This window comes from Protomyctophum parallelum, assembly GCF_964188405.1.
Source record: "Protomyctophum parallelum genome assembly, chromosome: 6".
Taxonomy (NCBI): Eukaryota; Metazoa; Chordata; class Actinopteri; order Myctophiformes; family Myctophidae; genus Protomyctophum; species Protomyctophum parallelum.
The window spans coordinates 49,782,596-49,803,939 of record NC_139701.1 but is presented as its reverse complement, the minus strand read 5'-3'; the positions used below and the strand labels follow the sequence as shown (position 1 = coordinate 49,803,939).

Sequence of the window (21,344 nt, the reverse complement as noted above, 5' to 3'; positions counted from 1 at the left end):
AAACAAAAACAAAAAACTATGCAGGGCTTTCCTTTCAGTACAATAAACCGCCCATCAAACCGTGGTAGAGCTTGTCCTGTCACTACGGTAATCCATCCAGAGACAGCCATTCAGGAGTCACATCGCATCATCACTGCATATTAACCCATTCTGACCTGAGATCAGATTCATACGAGGTTTTCGCCGGACAAACACTGGGTCTGATTAACCCATTCTGACCTGAGATCAGATTCTAGAAATGTCAGTCGTTCTTCGATTTTTCAAAAAATAGCAGACCTACAAGCTCGTATCGCGCCACTCGGTGGCGCGATATGAGCTTGTAGATCTGCTATTTTTAAATAGCTAAAGCATGACATGATGCTGACACCAAAATGGGTGCCCGGTCAGAATGGGTTAAGCCATGTCCTCTCATTGTCCAATAATCTATGAATCGGTCGGTTTTGGTTTTAGTTCACCAAGACGTCGTTACTTTTCTTTTTTTTTCTCTTCTCCATAAATTAAAGGTAGTGCAAGTGATAGATTTGTTAAAAAATATGTAAAATAATTCTATGATAGAAGTAACAAGGGTCTCCTGTAAACAGTATATTAATATAACTACTGTGGTCATAGCAACGCTGTAGCAATGATTGTTATCACAATATGGAGCTTTAAACAGAGATGGAACAACAGATGTTCAGGAGGCGTAGAAACACACATTGACCCTGCCCTTCACGCCACTCTCCGCCCTCCACGCCAATCTACCTGCCAATCTACCGTCTCGCTGCGTCGCACAAACTAGCCACTTTTCCTACAGGCTTCTCGCATAATTATTCCGACTAGTGAACCATTTCATTAAAAAATGTATAGCCTACTTTTGTTTTAACCAAAATCTATGACTTTCACTACCTTTAATGCTGCCAGTCTGTAACGACAGATATCCAGTAGACACGGTGAAACAAATCACCATTAGCATGTCCACTTCTCAACCGCGTCAACCTGAGAAGCGTTGCTGAGCTCCCTGCGTGACTGCATGTGGCCAACGCAATATGACAGATTTGTCCTATTAAATAAAACCGAACCAATTATTGAGGAAGCGACTTAAAGATTTGCGCAATTTATAAGCCCAATTTAAATATCGTTGTGTGGTACATCGGGAGTATGTCGCTCATCGGAAATGGCCTTGCTCGTAGCTCGGCTATATTTTCACCGCACTCCACTGTCGGACAATGGAACATTTATGCGTTAGAAGGTCGCCTTTAGTGCAGGGGTGTTCAACGTTCTTCATTCCAATAAGGAACCCTCCGCGAAGAGAGCGATAAAGCAGGGACCTCCCACCACATATATTAAACATATTCATATTAAACATTCTCCATAGATTTCATGGAGATGGCTTCATAGACTTGTTTGACAGCATTTTGTTTGATCCAAGTTTTCTTTTTTTTTTTTCTCCAGACATTTATCCACTTAAACCCTCAATACTGGGCATGCTCCCTTTTCTCCTCTACATCAAATCTCTTCGCCGACAATAGCCTGTCAACTCACAACACAAGCTTCTGGACAGGCTATTTTCTGTGAATGTTCCCCCTGGCCCAGAAAAGGGATGCCAGGGTTCAAGTGGTTAATGTAAAGAAAACTAGCGGACGACTTGTCGTAGCTCTGAGGATCCCCATGGGGTCCCGGATCCCCCGTTTGAAGAAGACCGACCTTTAAAGTCGACTAATAATGTCTTTAGTCGAGGAACATCCCTAAAAACCACCGGCTCCGCACCCTCCTTCCTTCCTTTCCGAAGAGGCTTAGCAACGCTCAGAGCCACGCTCAGCTGCTAACCAACCAGGTCTGACTATACAGTAAGAAAGCCTTTCTCGAAACTCAACAAATCAAGTGAACTAGTTGTTGTAGCGCCGTCCCGCGTGAGCCTTCTTGTAATAGCTGTCCTGCTCCAGCTCCCGGTCCAGGAGAACGAGCGCCGTCTTGCGGCGAACACTGGCCGACTCCCTGGAGACGGAACGCTGATGATGATGATGATGCTGCTGCTGCTGCACCGAGGGGGCGTCGCCGCCGCCGCCCGCCGGCTCCGCCCCTCCATACTGCGGGGGGAGGAGGGGGGGCGGCGGCAGCTGCAGCTCCAGCTCCGGGGAGCCTCCGCCGTGGTGGTGGTGGTGGTGGTGGTGGAAGGACGGCTGGGAGTGCGGCCGGAAGCTGCTCCCGCGCGCCGCGCTGTCGCCCCGGCTGTGGGTGTTGAGGTCGTAGGTGTCGCGCGGGTCTCGGTCTCCTCCTCCTCCGCCTCCTCCGCTCCCATTGGCCGGCGGGCCCCGCCACTCCCACGGGTTGCCGTTGGCGGTCGAGGAGGGGGGGGAGGAGGAGAGGGGGGGCGGGGTCACGCTGTGGTGGGGGGGAGGGGGAGGGGGCGGGGCTTGGACGACAGGATGGTGGTGGTGGTGGTGGGGGTGGTGGTGGGCGTGGCCGTGGGCGTCCACCGTGACGTAGGCAGGTGACGTCCTGCCCCCCCCCCCGCCGCCGCCTCCTCCTCCACCCGAGGAGGAGGAGGAGGGGGGAGAGGGCATGGTCTCGGAGGATTTGGGCGTGTCCGTCGACGATGAGGGGAGGAGCCCCTGCTGTTTGGACATGGCGATGACCTGCATGAGAGAAAATATTACTAGTTACACACAATACTCCTTTAAAATTAATTACTAGTTACACACAATACTCCTTTAAAATACATTACTAGTTGCACATAATACTCCTTTAAAATGCATTGGTAGCACATGTGAAGGAAGTAAGGAAGAGGCCTAATTTATTGCCAGTTGCCAATATTGTACTGTCCAATTATGAATGGACGAGATTATGATCAAGATTGGGGATGTATTATGTGATCTGGACATGTGCTCTCATCAGGGAGAGAGAGAAGAACTGTCCACATTCAGTGGGGCAATAAATAAGCTGCATGCAACTTCAGTGGGGTTGGGTGGTAGGCTACCTTCCTGTAGAGTGTGGGGTGTTTTACGATACCTACAGAGGAAGGGGGGCTGATCCACTGAGTACACACATGTTGATAGCAGGGGAGCCATGGATGAAGTACCATTTCAATTCCTGTAATGTGGGTCAATATGTGTTCTAAAGTCCATACTTAGATATTGGGTTACCGAACACCTTTATAATAATATCTAAGGGTCGACCAGTTTAAGCTAGTATGAAGTAGCAGCTAGCTTTAAACCACAGGAAGTGTGGTGGAAGCTGGTTGACAGGCATGGGCTTGGGCAGTCTGGGCTTTCGATTGGCTGACAACTTTGCCAGGGAGGTAGGTCCTCAGAAGGGCCTGCTGTATTCATGTGTGTAAACCAACAGTGGGGTAGATTCAAGGAGAAGATCATGAGAGCAACAGGCGAGAGGCCAATGGTGAATATGTATATTAATGTGCATTATTAATAACATGTTGTGTTGTAATGTGTTTAGATTGTAACAGAGTATGTATTGTGCCTCTTGTTTTGTCTCCCAAATCAGATTTAAAACCATATAGGTAGGACATAAGCATAGGTGATGCAAAGGTGGTAGTGTTGAACTAATCTAATACCAACAGCTAAGTTGTACCAGATCGAGAGAGCGAAGAATGGCTCTCAAGTGGCCGGTCTGGGCCAGCTTAGAATGTTTCAATGAGAGCTGAACTCCCAGCGACAGATAGGTTAGGGGCAAAGTTCCGGAGTACTGTATCCATCCTGTGTCGGGGGAGGGGGAAACAAACAGTGTGTATGTGTGTGTGTTTATGTGTAATTACGAGTGAATAAAACCATATAAAAAGCATGCGTTTGTAAAGAGAAGCGATTATTGGAACGTTTTAGTTCAGTCTATGCGTGTTGAATCTTAGTTAAAGTCTTGCCGGTTGCTGAGTCCGTCGGATACTCGGTTAATCTCCCGAAATCCGAACAAATATGGCTGCTGTGCATAGAACCTATACTATTTAATCTTGTATACAGTAAACAAACAAAACAAACAAACAAATACTCGCCTGCATGAGTCGCGGCTGACTGGTGGCCTGCCCCCCTCCCCCGGCGCCTCTCCCCGCCCCCCCGGTCTTCTCCGTGATGGCCAGCCACTTGGCGCGGGTCAGGGCGCTCTTGGGGGACACGGGCGGGGGTCCCGCCTCGGGGATCTGCGGGGGCCTCGGGGTGGCCACGGCTCTGGCTCCGCCTCCTGGCTGTTGTTGCTGGGCGTTGGCGGGCGGGGTGGCGGACCGCCTGGCTGGCTGCACTGTGGGGGGGTACACCGGGACCTGACAGGAGGAAACATACACATAAAGCATCACTATTTTGAATTAGGAAAACGCAATCCAATCTGCAACACAGCCTTTTAAATACCAAACTGGCCACATCGTCAAGTAAGAAAGTTTCCGAAAATAGCTGATTTTCAAAGTCTAACTAAATGCAATGCCTACACCAGTATAGGCAAATATGATTCTTTCGGAGAGTTGCGGTCTGAAAGGTTTGGGAAATAGTTGTGTAGCTCTAACCCAACAGCGGGCAAAAAGTGGCGATAAAAATCTCCTAGTGGGCGTTCCTGCTGTCATTGCCATAAGTAATGTAATAATGACTAATTATACACGTATCCGTGTGGAGGGTAAACAAAGCAACACACGAATGTGATTGGCTATCGCCGGACGATGCCGTCCAAAAGATACAACATTGTAATGTTTTTGAACGGCGTTCCTCCGACCACCTTTCGACTATCGCCTGCTATCGCCAGTAAGTTGCCGGGTCACATACATAGACAAATAACGCACTTCCGGAAAGTACGCCAGGCTGTCGCCCCGCCGTTAAAACACTGTGTTAGAGCACCGAAGTCTGACGTCAATATCGGTAGAGGGCGCACATCCACGGGTTCATGTACTTTTTATTTGCATTGTTGGATTTGAGATCGCCTCATATAAGAACTGTGTTTGAAAAATAAACACGTCGTCCAGGCTGTTTCACTCATATGGATATGAAGAATCAACTGAATGTGAGAAAACGCTAATGTTACTTCTACTGAATTAGTTACATTTTCGCTAGAAACAGACTGTATCATATATGAGTGACTGACATATTATGATATATGATATGATACAGAGACACCTCCCTGACAATGACACCAGAGACAGCTTGTTTATTTTTGGACCACAATGCTTATATGAAACGATTGTAAGATGACAACATGTTATTCTCCATAGAGAAAAGACTTCCGTGAACCAGGCAGAACCAGGGGATGAGCGAGTGACGGCAGGACTTTGGCAGTCTATACCTGAGAGCTGAGACTGGATCCTCCTCCGTCGTCGGTGCCCAGGGAGGAGGAGCCCACCTCGGAGCCCTCCTCACTGGCCTCCACCTCCACCTCCACTCCTCCTCTCATGTCCATGGACCTCTGCTCCACTCCTCTCATGTCCATGGACCTCTGCTCCACTCCTCTCATCTCCATGGACTTCTGCTTCCACTCGGACACCAGCTGCTGGGCGCGCAGAGGGTCCATGGGCACCTGGACAGTGCAGGACACAATCATTGATTTTTTTTAGCGTACAAAAACAATAGCTATTTTTCTGAGTTGAGTTACGTTTAGAAGCCCTCATGTCCAGTTGGGGTTTAGTAGCTGAAATTGAGCTGTTTTCCTGACTGAATGACATAACTATGAGCTGTTAAGTGTTTGGCAGGTTGTCAGTTGAATGGATGCAGTAGTAGTGTTTACTGTTTACTTCATTTTTCTATGCATTGTGATATGCATACGTAGTTTTTGTTGTAGTTTTCATTTTTCACAAGAGCGATGGTTGTTGCAATTACCTGCACTACAATACTTGTCGCACTATGACTAAATTAACCCAACATTTCTTAACGATATGTACGCTCTGTAATGCAATTCCAAAGTACAACTGTGTTGTTTTCACCCCGCGAAGGAATGGCGGATTCGGCCATGCCTCAAAATTCCTGTATGTGTGTCTCAAAGAATAGTCTTCTTAGGGTCCAAGACAATAATATATACACTGACAACAATTGAAACATTACAATGTCAGCGTCTCACTCACACAATGCACAAATGCACGTTTTCATAGCAATTAAATTATAATAATCACGGGTTACTATAGTTCCACGGCTACCTGCACGGCCTTCAGTCGTCTCTGAACAGGCTGGGCGGAGTGCGACAGGTGGGGAGGCTCCTCCCCTAAGTCAGCCCCGCCCAGCATCCCGTTGACGTTGATGCTGGCCCTGGGCAGTGTGTTGCTGAAGGTCACCATCATCTCCTTCCCCATGGGACTCCTGCATGAGGCCACAGCGCAGCGTCAGTACAGCTGAAGGCACACTATATAACGTGTGTCCCGTGTTTTCATCACAAAAACATGCATATATGTGTTCACCATCATTTAGCAGCAATTATCAGAGTGGTGTGTTGGTGTCCATGGGATTCACTCGCACATATAAGATAAGATAAGATAAGATAAGATCTTTGTTGTCACTGTATGAGACATACAACGAAATTCTGTTTAGTGCAGCACAACATATAACAGTATCAAGAGAGGACGCAAAGACAACGAAAAAAACACTGAAGGGGCTAAAACTTCATGGCATAAAACTGTTAGTCCGTCATCATAGTCCAGTCCAGTCAAGTCATCTCAATCCATTAACAAATATTAAATATTCTAATGCACTGTTAAAATGATAAGATAAAATAAGGGGACCACACAATCATAAAATTCATGTGCAAATTCATCATCAGTAGGAGGGGACCATGGGGGAATATATTATATACTATATACTATTGCACTTGCCCATATGCTATTGCATATATACTATATCATATTGGGTATGCCCATAGTCTATATTGCACTTGCCAGATAGGACAGTCATATGCGAGTGTGTGTGCGTGTATGCGAACCAAGCAGTGTTTTCACTGTGCACGTGTGTGTGCACGTGTGTGCGTGCATATATGTGAACTGAGCAGTGTTTTCACAGCCTTTGGAAAAAAGCTGTTGGACAGCCGGTTGGTTCTGGCCTTAATGACCTTCAGCCTTCCGGATGGAAGGGTCTCGAACAGGTGATGTCCGGGCGGTGTGAGGGGTCCTTGGATATCTTTAGGGCTCGCTTGTGGAGACGGCTTGAGTAAATGTCACTCAGGTGTGGTAATGGAGAGCCAATGATCCACTGCGCTGTCTTGACCACTCGCTGTAAGTCCTTCTTCTCTACGTCGGTGCAGCTGGAGTACCAGGCTGTGCAGGCGTAGGGCAGGATACTCTCGATGGTAGAGCGATAGAAGTTGATGAGCAGGTTCTGCGGGAGTCCATTCCGTTTCAGGAAGAAGAGCCGTTTCTGGGCCTTCTTGACCAGACATGAGGTGTTAAGGCTCCAGCTCAGGTCTTCTGAGATGTTCACTCCAAGAAATTTAAAACTAGAAACCCTCTCGACCTCCACCCCTACGATACTCAGACCCCTGTGACATGGCTTTGCCCTCCTGAAGTCCATGACTATCTCCTTAGTCTTCTTTGAGTTCAGGTTTAGGTCATTGTCCTTACACCATGCAGCTAGTGCACTGACCTCCTCTCTGTATGCCACCTCGTCGTTGTTTGTTATCAGACCTACGATGGTTGTGTCGTCTGCAAACTTGACTAGAGTGTTGGAACTGTGGTGTGAGATACAGTCACTGGTGAAAAGAGAGTAGAGGAGTGGGCTAAGGACACATCCTTGAGGGACGCCGGTGTTGAGGGTGATAGTGGACGATGTGTGTTGACCTAGCCTGACCTTTTGGGGCCTGTTGGTCAGGAAGTCCTTTATCCACAGACAGAGGTGAGGTTGTATTCCTAGGGTCTGCAGTTTGATGACTAGTTTACAGGGGCTGATGGAGTTAAACGCGGAACTAAAGTCAACAAACAACATCCTGACATACAGTAGATGTTAGCGTTCCTCTCTAGATTCTCCAGGTGAGAGAGAGCCTTATGTAGCACTAATGTGACAGCATCATCAGTTGATCTGTTAGCCTTGTAGGAGGCAAACTGGTGTTGATCATGGGTGGGGGGGGATACAGGATTTGATGTAGGCCAGCACCAGTCTCTCAAAGCATTTCATGATCACCGGCGTGAGAGCGACATATAGGGGGGGAGGGCAGGAGGAGGGCAGAAGACAGCCAGGGAACAAGCTTGTCTCGTCAACTCCCATTGAAAATGCACTGTGAGCTGTGCGACACACAGGAGACACAGAGAAGTCAGCTGTCTTTTATATGTGACTGATGCCTATGCCTGCAGAAACACACACTGCCCTCTCACTAGTTATCACCCCCTGGTCCTCTCAATATTTGCCAATGACAATGAGAGTTGAAATTAGGTCAAATGTCCGCCAACTTTTGGCAACGCAAACATTTAATGCCATTGACAATGAAGGGAAAATGTATGTCACATCGGCTAAGCAATCATGTTGTACGATGATGTATGATGATAAGAGCGTCCCCTCACTTCGCACGGGTATGATTTTGATCTTATACTGCCAATCTCTCACTCAAATTATGCACAAAATAAATAAAATAAAATAAAATAAAATAGTAAAAACCTATAAATAAAAATCAAAGCTCCACTCACCTGGGCGCCAGCAGCTCCACGTCCACGCTGGCCCTCTTCAGGGTCTCCATGGAGTCCTTCTCCCGCTGCAGGGAGGGCCTGCCGTGCACCAGGCCCTCCAGCCGCTCCATGGGGGCCTGCGGGGAGCGGGCCGAGGAGGCGGTGGTGCCCACGGTGATCTCGTCGTTGCTGTCCGAGGCCGACGCGGGGCCCTTGTTGTAGACGGAGTCGTGGCCCCGCTGCGTCAGCGCCCGCAGGGGGTCCTCCTTGGGAGGGGGAGGGGCCGGGGCGGGTGGGAAGTCCTCGGACGACTTGAAGTTTGCCACGGCGTGGAAGGCCTGGGAGAGAGAGAGAGAGAGAGAGAGAGAGGGAAAGAGAGAGAGAGAGAGAGAGAGAGAGAGAGAGAGAGAGAGAGAGAGAGAGAGAGAGAGAGAGAGAGAGAGAGCGGGGAAGAAGAGTGACCTCGTTTAGCAAAATCTGTCAGTTTCTTTATCAAGGTAGGTACACTTAACATTGAAATTAATTGTTCCAGATGTCTGTTCATCCATCCATCCATCCATCCATCAGTGAGGCCAGTGAGTCGATGTAATCCCTCCATCTGCGCCTTGGTCGAGCCCCGGGGTCTCCTTCCAGTGGGACGTGCCTCGAGGACCTCCCTATACTATATAATAGGGAGACGCCCGAGAGGCATCCTAACCAGATGCTCCAACCAGCTGGCTCCTTTTCAGGCCGAAGAAGCAGCGACTCTACTCCGAGTCTCTCTCGCGTGACTGAACTTCTCACCCTATCTCTAAGGGAGATGCCAGCCACCCGTTGAAAACTGGAAGTTATGTAATAACCATGGTTATTTAACCAATGTTTGCGATGAATCCACTAGTGAGAATCATCTCGATTATTCTGTATAAAAGAATAATCGAGATGATTCTCTTTCGGTCATGACCCACACTCCATGACCATAGGTGAGAGTAGCAACGAAGATTGCTTGGTAGACAGAGAGCATTGCCTTCTGGCTCAACTCTCTTTTCGTCACAAAAGTGCGGTACAGCGACTGCAATACCGCCGCTTCCGATTCTTCGGCTGATCTCCTTCTCCGTCCTCCCCTCACTCGTGAACAAGACCCCGAGATACTCCTTCACCTGAGGTAATGTATGTGAACGTCTTAAAATATATTTTAGAATTTCTGTATGTTATACTGTTACTTTGACTAATTTACTTATGGCGGAAGCTTTTGTGTGAGCAAAGAGTCTGAGAGACAGGCATTGTACCCTCGTCCGCGCGCGCACACACACACACACACACACACACACACACACACACACACACACACACAGGTAGTTCCTCACCAGGTAGGCAGCGATGAACCCTCCTATAAGGAACCCAACGTAAACGTCAGCAGGGTGGCTGCGGTACTGAGTGATCTGGGTCAGACCGGTCAGGGCCGCCACCATGGAGAAAGCAAACACCAGGACCGGCTTCAACAGCTTGGTGCTGTCTGAGATGGTGGAGTTGAAATACATCTGTAGAGAAACACACATATAGGAAAACGGTCAGGACCGGATTGAGGATTCAATACTGTCCGAGTTAAAATACATCTGAAAGCGTAAAAATCAGGGCCGGACTCAACAGCTTGGTACTGTCTGAGGTAAAATTTAACCCATTCTGACCGGGCACCCATTTTGGTGTCAGCATCATGTTATGCTTTAGCTATTTAAAAATAGCAGATCTACAAGCTCATATCGCGCCACCGAGTGGCGCGATACGAGCTTGTAGGTCTGCTATTTTTGAAAAATCGAAGAACGACTGACATTTTTTTAATCTGATCTCAGGTCAGAATGGGTTCATCAGACCAGTGTGTGTCCGGCGGAAACCTCGTATGAATCTGATCTCAGGTCAGAATGGGTTAAATTAAAAGAAATCTGTAAACATAATAGTATAAACACGGAGGCTTTGTGCCTGTCCGTCCGTCCGTCCGTACTTACAGATATGTAAACGGCAGCGAAGGCAGACAGCGTTGCATGCTGGGAGGGGAAAGTTTTCCTGTGGAGACAGAAGATATTTTTTATGTATTTAGTCATTATGCCAATTGATTTGACAGCGTAATCCAACCAATCGCTCTCTACGGCAATGAAGTTTGGGGTCCACTCAGTTACCAGTCACCAGGACTTACACTAGATGGGACAAACATGATCCCACCCTGAAATGCAGAAATTTGTAGCACCACATTAAACATTCAAAGAAAAACACCAACCAACGCATGCAGGGCAGAATTTAGGACCAACCCATTAATTATTGACATTAGAAGAAGAACACAACATTTTTGGTTTGCACTTTACATCAAGCCCTCCAAGACAGCCTGAGATTCCAGGCCTTGCAATCCCAGGAGATGGAACCTCAAAAGAGGTGCCAACTGCATGGTCCTGGGACTTATTGATCACTTATTACCACCCAACAGTGTCCAGCCTCAACTTCAGAGCAGCACTGCTTTAAATGTGCAACCACCCAGAATCAACCAAGTCTGGTGTCAATATCGGTAGAGGGCGCAAATCCACGGGTTCGTGTACTTTTTATTTGCATTGCAATCCCCATAGGGGGATTTTAGATTACCTCATATAAGAACTGTGTTTCAAAAATAAACATGTCATCCCGGCAGTTTCACTCATATGGATGTGAAGAATCAACTGACTGAGAGAAAACGCTATTGTTACTGCTACTGAATTAGTTACATTTTCGCTACAAACAGACTGTATCATATATATGAGTGACTGACTGTCGAAAACGATACAGAGACCCCTCCCTGACATTAACGCCCAGACAGCTTGTTTATTTTAGGACCACAAAGCTTATATGAAACGATTTTAAAGGACATTTACAGGATTTCTCATCATATAGGGGCTTTTATGGAAATTGCTCTCAGGAACAACTCGACTGATTTGGACGTATTTGTGATGTCATCAATGTCACCCTACTTTGTATAATTCCTCCCTCTCTTCAGTCTTCAGTTCCAATTTTACATTTCCACTTTGTTTACAATGTTGTACATTGTTGATTTTCCAAGCTGGCATGTAATGGAAACAAGCCTGTGTTTATCTATCATCAGTATTATAATAACTCAAATATTAAATAAGTTGCATATCAGCACCCCCACCACCTCAGGGCATTGTGGCACTGCAGCTAAAACAGCTTCAGAAGCAAAAAAGAAATGCCATGGACTGGTTATATCAGAGTGGTGATTGAGGCTCAGAGCATTAGAAATAAGTTTGAGGGATCTAGACAATATGATATTAAATATTAAAAACTGTTCTAAAAGCCATGTCATAGCTGATTTCAGATGACCCCATGTTATTCTCCATAGAGAAATTACTTCCGTGAACCAGGCAGAACCAGGGGATGAGCTATGACGTCAGGACTTCGGCACTCTATTAGTAAACTATTAAAGGACACCTGTTTATCTGGAACATTGAACAAATCAAACTAAAACAAAAAAACAAAATTAAATGCCATATCTGGCCCTAAAACCTGAATATAAACTGGCAGAGTATCTGTTTACAGTCAAAGCAGAGACAGCTCACCATGACCTTAACCCATTCTGACCGGGCACCCATTTTGGTGTTGGCATCATGTTATGCTTTAGCTATTGAAAAATAGCAGATCTACAAGCTCATATCGCGCCACCGAGTGGCGCGATACGAGCTTGTAGGTCTGCTATTTTTGAAAAATCTAAAAAAACGACTGACATTTTTAGAATCTGATCTCAGGTCAGAATGGGTTAATCAGACCAGTGTGTGTCCAGTGGAAACCTCGTATGAATCTGATCTCAGGTCAGAATGGGTTAAATACAAAACGAGTGACCACAGTCATGGCCATATAGAGAAAGGACGACTATACCTCGCAGCGAGTATGGCGTTGTGGTCGGGTCCGGCGCAGATGTCCTTAGTGATGTAAGGGTTCTGGTCACATGACAGCGGGGCCAGAGTGTAATTGGGTCGACAGACGGTCAGGAAGAAGGGGGCGTGGTATCCCGTGGACAGCTGGATCACATCTGTCAGAAGAGCCGTCGCGCACAAGCCGAACACATGCACACCTGGACGAGTGACACAGAGAGAGGGAGAGAGAGAGAGAGAGAGAGATAATAAAACAAATAAATGCTATTTAAATGCCATTACAGCTGCTACTCTACTACTGGAGCATAGCAGGTGTGTAGCAGCCATAGACTGTAAAAAATATGGACAAAGCGTTCCCCGGGTCTAACATGGACGTAAAAAATGAAGCCTGTAATTCTATGGTAATTCCTGATGTAAATCGCCATATTTCTAGTTAGATCCGTTTTGGCCCAGCTGGCCATTGGATGGCTCCGTTTTGGCCCAGCTGGCCATTGGCTGGCCCAGACACGAGGCGGGACTTCCCCCCTTCTTCTCCATTGGTTTTTATTTTGACTCGAGTGGGTGGGGAATCCCGATCATAGACTGTAACGGTAGCCACGCCCCTCAGAACATGCGCGACTTTATGGTCATTTTTTTAATTATTGGGACCATAATTTTCCAAAAAGAATATTATGACATTAGAAATGAGACTTTAAACTAGTGACTGGAAGCAGAAAGTATTCATGACCATGTTTATTAAGGTAATACAGTCTAGGTGAAGTTGGGCCCAAATACATGGACTTCTATGGGGCTATGGGTTTTTCTGGGTCCAATGACAGCGCCACAACAGGCCATTTTATGAATCGCGATTTCCTTATAGGCTTCACAAAATATCTGTCTGACTGCCCCCCTGGTAGCAGCCTACAATAAAAGTCAATTCAATTAAATTGCACGTTTTCAACTCAATAAAGAGAGAATCCATGATCACGCAGCAATCTCATGGGGGCCCTCAACCTCTCCCTCCTACTTCTGTAAATACAGCTCTTGTATGGTATTGTTCTTCAGTGTCGGGAGGAAACCACCTAACTCCATTTTTGTTGATTTAAAAAATATATAAATCAATTCTATTCAACACCATTTACGTCTGTGTGTTGGTTTGAATTAATGAAAAGTAAAAAGCGCTTCGGACAAAGCCTCTTAAAACTCCATTGGACCCTCAAACTGTCTGCTAAAGCAGCTAACTCCACCACCTGCACCTCCTGTGTAGTGTTGTTTTTGGCAGCAAAAAAAAGATTTTAGTCACCTGGAATGTCTTAGTGTTAGTCTAGTTTTAGTCGACTAAATGTCACTAAATTGTATTTTGGCGGGCCTTGATGCCGTCGCAATGACAGTTTTTACACTTGCTGAAAATAGCTGATCTACAAGCTCAACGCGTCGCGACGCGTTGTGAGCTTGTAGATCGGCTATTTTCAGCAAGTGTAAATTATTTAAATTAATTATATTGGATCTCTTGTCCACTTTGTTGACGAAATTGTCAGTATATTATAGTCTTAGTTGTAGTCACCATAGCTTAGTTTCCATTTAGTTTCCATTCAGTTTTCGTCAGTGAAAAAAGGTAGTCGACGAACATTTTTCGTCCTGTAGTTTAAGTCGGCGAAATCAACACTGCTCCTGTGAACACTTTCTTCCAGCATGCTGGAAGTATAACCTTACCCACGAAGCGCACAGTTCTGCGCAGGAAGGAGTTGAAGTTGCAGCCTCCAGCGTTGATGCTGCCCTCTGCTCCGCGTCTGATCTTCAGCCTGGACTGCATGCAGTAGATCAGGCCTTCGCCCAGCATGATCTGCAACACACAACAACCCTGTGAGTCCTGAGCCCTGGGGTTTCTGTCATCAACCCATTCTGACCTGACATCAGATTCTAAAAATGTCTGTTTGAAAATGACAGTTTTCTGAAAAAGCTATGTTTCTATGTCAGTCGTTCTTCGATTTTTCAAAAATAGCAGACCTAGATCTGCTATTTTTAAATAGCTAAAGCATGGGTTAAGCAAACAAATGAGCTGTTGCTGCAACAGATGCCAGACCAGCTTCAAGGTACAGGATTCTATACAAGAATCGTGGTGAAATGAAAAATACGTTCTCTCCACACTTTTTTAGGTGAGTGCCAGGCTACACAAATGCAAGCTGAAAGTGAGTGAGATACCGCAGCCTTCCATAGCCTGAGGAGGGGACGGGACATTCGGATTGGTTGAATCAAAGATTTCAGACTGAAACTTCAAATGGCCAAAAATGCCATTTCGAACCAGACCAACATCATAACATGTCACAAAGTGACTTGTTGTAAGCTTGTAGATCTGCTATTTCTGCTATTTCTTTTGAATGTTTTCAACGTGAAAAGGATTGACGGTTATGCAAAAGAAATTGTGATTATCTCAAGCAATTGCGATTAGGCGATTATGTAATAATTGTGGCAGGCAGAAGATCTACTGAATGTTCAAAGATCAGGTTTTCTGGGTGCAATTGTCAGAAAACCTAAACAAAATAAATAAGAAATGTATTCTATTATAAAAAGTATGTCACCTTTAGGGTTTCTGAACCGATTCTTAAAGGCCCGCTGACACGCCCCTCGGGAGATAAGAACGGCTATCAAACAACGCTATCATGATTCTGACGTCAGAGTGTGACAAGCTTTCCCCATCGACTTCTATGCGGGCTCGCCGGGCTTGGTGGCCGTAGTAGCATAGCAACTTATGCTACTATTTTAGGGTAAACTGTTGCATAATCGCAATTTCGCGTGACGAGTTCCATGCTCTCCGTCTCCCCCCGCTGACATGGCCTCAAACACGGCTAAGTGCTGAACAGGGCTCCGCAGCACGGAGCTTCACAGGTTACCACTGCCTGTCTAGCGGGGGGAGACGGAGAGCATGGAACTCGTCACGCGAAATTGCGATTATGCAACAGTTTACCCTAAAACTATACACGTCAACTCAATGTCATTGTAACGAGGATTTTCGAGCGAAAAAAAATATTTTTTCAATTACATTTATAGCAAATATGACCTAAATGTACCGTCAAAAACGCTAGCCTGAGCTAGCAGCCACTTGTTGCTAGCGCGGCGCGCCGTAGCCCTGTTTCAAACAGTTTCGAACTGTTTTCAGTCAGACCACGTGATGTGCTGTACCACCCATATTAATTTCGGGGCGTGTCAGCGGACCTTTAAGGCTCACACATAGTCTGGATTTCCGGTGGCTAGGTGACCACCGAACTACAACATGACGTCACTGAGCCGCGGTGAAGAGCAAACCACCGCCACCTCTTCCAGCCCTTCTCTCTGTTTTTACTCACCACCGAAAATCCAGACTATGAATAGGCCTTTACTAATGCACATGCGTGCGTGAAGCATGAATGCATGCAGGCCGTGCGTGGGCATCATGCGTGCGTGGCATGCGTGTATGTATGTGTGTGCGTGCGTGGCGTGGCGTGGCGCCTCACCGATGCCGCGGGTCCAGCGAAGGCCAGGCTCAGCAGCATGAGCAGGGGGATGAGCTCGTCCCCTCCGTCCACGTAGGGCATGCTGAGGGCGCGGTCGTGGCAGCGGAATCCCACCTGGGCGGGCTGCAGCACATCCGTCAACTCCAGGAAGTACAGAGACACCATGGAGGACGCCACGATGGGGAGCTATACACGGGAACAGGGAGTGGTACAGAGAACAGTAGAGAGACACCTACGTATGGCCCCCAGGGAGGCTCTCCAATGTTTAACGCTTATACCAGCCATTGGCCGAGATCTACGTCAATTAAAGCTCATTATTTAATAAGCACTCGGCCCTACTGGTTAGAGCGTGAACTGCAGGCGGACCCGTGGATTTATGACGAGAAAACCCTGCGCAGCTGGGCTTTAAAGGGACACTTCAACCTTTTTGCAAAAAAATATATGTTAATGACGTTTAGAAGCTTTAGAACACTTTCCTGGAGATCTTTATGTGTGTAATATGTGGTTTTAGATATTTTATATTGTAGCAGTGAGCCTGTTGTCTCTGATGTCATGGACACTGGGCTCACTTCCTTCCTGGACTACATGTTGTCTCAGTAAGACAGCTCTCCCCCTATCCACAAGGAGGAGCAGTGCACCAAAGAATTATGGGAATTGTAGTCCAGGAAGGTAGTGAGACCAGTGTCCATGACATCAGAGACAACAGGCTCACTGCTACAATCTAAAATAACTAAAACCACATATTACACACATAAATACCCCCAGGAAAGTGATCTAAAGCTTCTAAACGTCATTAACATATATTTTTTTGCAAAAAGGGTGAAGTGTCCCTTTAACATTGAGCGTTCGGTTGCACTTTCACATTGAATGCGGAAGTAGAGCGTCCTTCCGGGTGCTTCAAAATGCCACTGAGCAACTTCCACTGAAATGAATAGCTCCGGTTCGGCCTCTTTCCTTTTATTACTCTATGAGGACGCCACGATGGGAAGCTACACAGGAACAGGAAGTAGTACAGAGAACAGGGAGTAGAGAGACAAGTAGTCTCGCGTTGCCAGACTGTTGCCTCTCGCCATTTCCAAAATGCTTCCATCACGCAGTCTGGAGCAACGGAAAACTATAAAGTGGAAGTGGAGCTTCCTCCCCACTTCCGTTCCGTCTTTACAGTCACGCAAATGTATCTTAATATAAATAGAAAACATCTAAGCATAATATAGCTTGTTGCTTAGCAGAAAAGGGAAATAAAAATGATAGAATGTAAAGATATCGGAAGCTCAGATTTCGGGAGCTGTAGTTCCAGAGTCATCTCCGGATGCTATCTCTGTGCTATATAGGTGGGCCTCCTCTTTAGAAGCAGGCTAGAGTCAATGAATTCCAAAGGGCGAGTTAACATGAACACAGCTAATTAGATACAGTAGGAAGAATTCACACGCTAACGCTACTACTGTTGTAGAGTGTTTAAACGCAAATGTCTAGTCTACTTTTAGCTGTAATAGTTCATCAAGATGATGATGATGATGATGATGATGATGATGATGAAGATACTGACCTCTACAAAGTAGAAACATGGCAGCAGGGTCAGGCTGTCTTTAGGAGCTTTCTTCTTCCCCGGATCTCTGGAGGACAACATCCTACACACGCACGCACGCACGCAGCCACGCAAGCAAGCATGCACGCACGCACGCACACACACACACACACACACACACACACACACACACACACACACACACACACACACACACACACACACACACGAAACGTCGTCATTTGCATTCACTGTGTATGATGACAGTCCTGAGCATTCAGTCTGTTGCAATCCTGAGCATTCGTGGTACATGGTAACAAGGATGCTCAGGACTTGCAACAGACTGCAGAGGACTGTTAAAACAGCTAAAATCATCGGCACAGCACTACCTAGTCTCCACAACATCTACACCATGCCAAAAACATCATTAAAGACTATACCTTGTTCCAACTACTCCCTTCCAAAAAATCGCTACCAGAGCATCAAATCTCGCACCACCCGTCTCAGTAACAGTTTTTCCCCCCCAGGCAGGCAGTCAGGCTGCTGAACAGCTGACCTTGCACTGTAATGCACTGACACTTTACATTGCACTTGCACTTCTTGTTTGTCTGTTGGCACTACTGTTTGCTGGCACTATAGTTGTTGTGTTCTTGTGTATATATTGTCTTTAGACTGAGAGTGCTTGGAGCTAAATTAATTTCATTGTATTTATACGCTGCATTTATACGTAAACCTGAACCTGAACTGCCATCGCACACATAATTTAGCCTCTGCTGTAGCTCTTGGCATGGGCATTCCTGCAATCTGCAGGCCTCTCAAGAGTCAAGAGGGTGTCACGCTGGGCAAGACCTACACGCTGTAGAGGCTATCATTTGTTTTGGGTGGAAGTATAGCGGGTTTTTGGCGGAAGTACCGCTCAAGGAAATTACGTCGATGCTTTTGCAAATCAGTTTACATTCTCCGCGAATGAAACAAGTGTTGTGATTGGTCGGGAAAATATCGTATCCGGGGGGAAATACATCTGGCGGATGTTCGGGACCGACATTTCCGACGATAGCGTTACGTTGCGACCAGGTTTTTCTCTCCGCAGATGAGTAAGCCTGGGACCGAGGCTAAGCGGGTGTTGGTTCTCCATAAAGTCTGAATATGTTCGTACCAAATAACGTCCCATAGCTGGAGGGGTACAAACATAATTGTACTAGCAGAGAAATAATTAAGTGGTTAATGTAAAGGAGCACCCCCCCCCCCCATGTTTGATTGACTGAACCCCCCCCCCCATGTTTGATTGACTGAAACCTTTATGGTAAATGGTAAATGGTGCATTTATATAGTGCCTTTATCCAAGGCGCTTTACAGAGATTGTGCATTACATTCACCCATGCACACACACATTCATACACCGATGGCAGCGGAAACCATGCAAGGCACCAACTAGCACATCGGGAGCAATTAGGGGTTCAGTGTCTTGCTCAAGGACACTTCGACAGTAACTCTGGGGGAGCCCGGGTTCGAACTGGCAACCTTACGGTTACCATCCAGGCACTCTACCCCTGAGCCACCGCCGCCCTTTATTTCAGGGGAATCAAATTGAGACCAGGGTCTCTTTTTCAATGTATACAAAAAAAGCACATTTACAGCAATGATTTTTACATATACATGACATGGACACCAGGTACAAAAGATGCATTACACAAACACATACACACAGAAACAAGACCTTATAACCAAATATTACAAAAAGCAGGTGCATATACGCCTTCCTCTAGCCGCGTGAGGTCAGTTAAGAGTCTTTTAAAAATAGTAAATGAAACAAATGAACGCTGTTACGGGGTTATCGATGCGACTGCGTGTCGGCTTGTGGGACTGAGAGCATTTAACGGGGATGTGTGGTAGTCGGGGCTGGTTGTTGTATTCCCTTCTAGCAGTTAATTTCCCCCCCCATCGATTTATCTCAGTGGTTCCTAAACTGTGGGCCGGGACCCCCAGGGGGGGTCCGCAAATGATTATAATGCTTAACCCATTCTGACCTGAGATCAGATTCTAAAAAAATTCTTCTACATCCTGACAGTTTTCCATTCTGACCTGAGATCAGATTCTATAAGAATGTCTTCTACATCCTGACAGTTTTCCATTCTGACCTGAGATCAGATTCTAAGAATGTCTTCTACATCCTGACAGTTTTCCATTCTGACCTGAGATCAGATTCTAAGAATGTCTTCTACATCCTGACAGTTTTCCATTCTGACCTGAGATCAGATTCTAAAAATGTCTTCTATGTCAGTCGCTCTTCGATTTTTCAAAAATAGCAGACCTACAAGCTCGTTGCTCGCCACTCGGTGGCGCGATATGAGCTTGTAGATCTGCTATTCTTCAAAAGCTAAAGCATAACATGATGCTAACACCAGAATGGGTTCCCGCCCAAAATGGGTTAATGGACAACATTTTCTAATTCAACAATAAACAATGATCAGTACTGTACCTGTCTATCTGATCAGTGTGTACCTGTCTATCTGATCAGTACTGTACCTGTCTATCTGACCAGTACTGTACCTGTCTAAGTGTCTATCTGATCAGTACTGTACCTGTCTATCTGATCAGTGTGTACCTGTCTATCTGATCAGTACTGTACCTGTCTATCTGATCAGTACTGTACCTGTCTGTCTGATCAGTACTGTACCTGTCTGTCTCAATAGTACCTGTCTGTCTGATCAGTACTGTACCTGTCTGTCTCATTAGTACCTGTCTGTCTGATCAGTACTGTACCTGTCTGTCTCATTAGTACCTGTCTGACTGATCAGTACTGTACCTGTCTGTCTCATTAGTACCTGTCTGACTGATCAGTACTGTACCTGTCTGTCTCATTAGTACCCGTCTGTCTGATCAGTACTGTACCTGTCTGTCTCATTAGTACCTGTCTGACTGATCAGTACTGTACCTGTCTGTCTCATTAGTACCCGTCTGTCTGATCAGTACTGTACCTGTCTGTCTCATTAGTACCTGTCTGTCTGATCAGTACTGTGCCTGTCTGTCTCAATAGTACCTGTCTGTCTGATCAGTACTGTACCTGTCTGTCTCATTAGTACCTGTCTGACTGATCAGTACTGTACCTGTCTGTCTCATTAGTACCTGTCTGACTGATCAGTACTGTACCTGTCTGTCTCATTAGTACCTGTCTGACTGATCAGTACTGTACCTGTCTGTCTCATTAGTACCTGTCTGTCTGATCAGTACTGTACCTGTCTGTCTCAATAGTACCTGTCTGTCTGATCAGTACTGTACCTGTCTGTCTCAATAGTAGGGGAGAGCCGCCACGATTGTAACGCTTCACGGTTGTAACATGGACGTTATCTCTTGATTGGTCAACGCCACCATGACGCCATCGCGTCAGTATGTGTACAGCAACGTACTCTACGTGCCCAGGAAGTTTGAAGTGTTTACCTTTATCCTACGGGGAGTTATTGGCGAAAAACTGACTTTTTTCAAAAGGCGTATAATTTCACACCTGGAGTATATGTGTGCTACAATTTTTTTCTTTGATGTTGGTGAATAAAAATCCACATGGATGTCTTCATGCTTATGTTCTTCATTAGTTTGCATCGTGTTTAGACGGAATTCACGTTCATTCTGGTCTGTAAGCAACGGCAAAGAACAACTTGCAAAAGTGGGCCATTTGTAACATGTTACAAATGGTCCGCTTTCCATTAAATACCATTATATGTAATATTTACATATTTGACATATTGGCCAATATTATATGTTCTAAAATTGTATTGTATTGTGTAGTGTATTCTAAAATTATTGTAGGGTTGTATAACATTGTACAACTCAATCAATCAAACGTTTGTTTAATCAATGTATTTCCCCACTGAACTGACCAAAAAAAAAAAAAAAGCCCAAACTGGTACACCCGATACTATTTAATATTTCCC

At 45.9% G+C, this 21,344-nt stretch overlaps 1 protein-coding gene across 1 annotated transcript; it reads right to left on the bottom strand.

Moving 5' to 3' along the window:
• Positions 1–1,865: 1,865 nt before the first annotated feature.
• On the bottom strand, positions 1,866–17,517 carry plppr3b (phospholipid phosphatase related 3b; the record flags this gene model as incomplete). Its single annotated transcript, XM_083766833.1, has 12 exons — positions 1,866–2,271; positions 2,542–2,615; positions 3,983–4,246; positions 5,251–5,481; positions 6,095–6,254; positions 8,561–8,877; positions 9,883–10,056; positions 10,519–10,576; positions 12,425–12,620; positions 14,113–14,242; positions 15,891–16,076; positions 17,437–17,517. 12 exons carry the CDS (start codon positions 17,515–17,517, stop codon positions 1,866–1,868), a joined length of 2,277 nt encoding a protein of 758 aa, XP_083622959.1.
• Between the last annotated feature and the right edge of the window lie 3,827 nt (positions 17,518–21,344).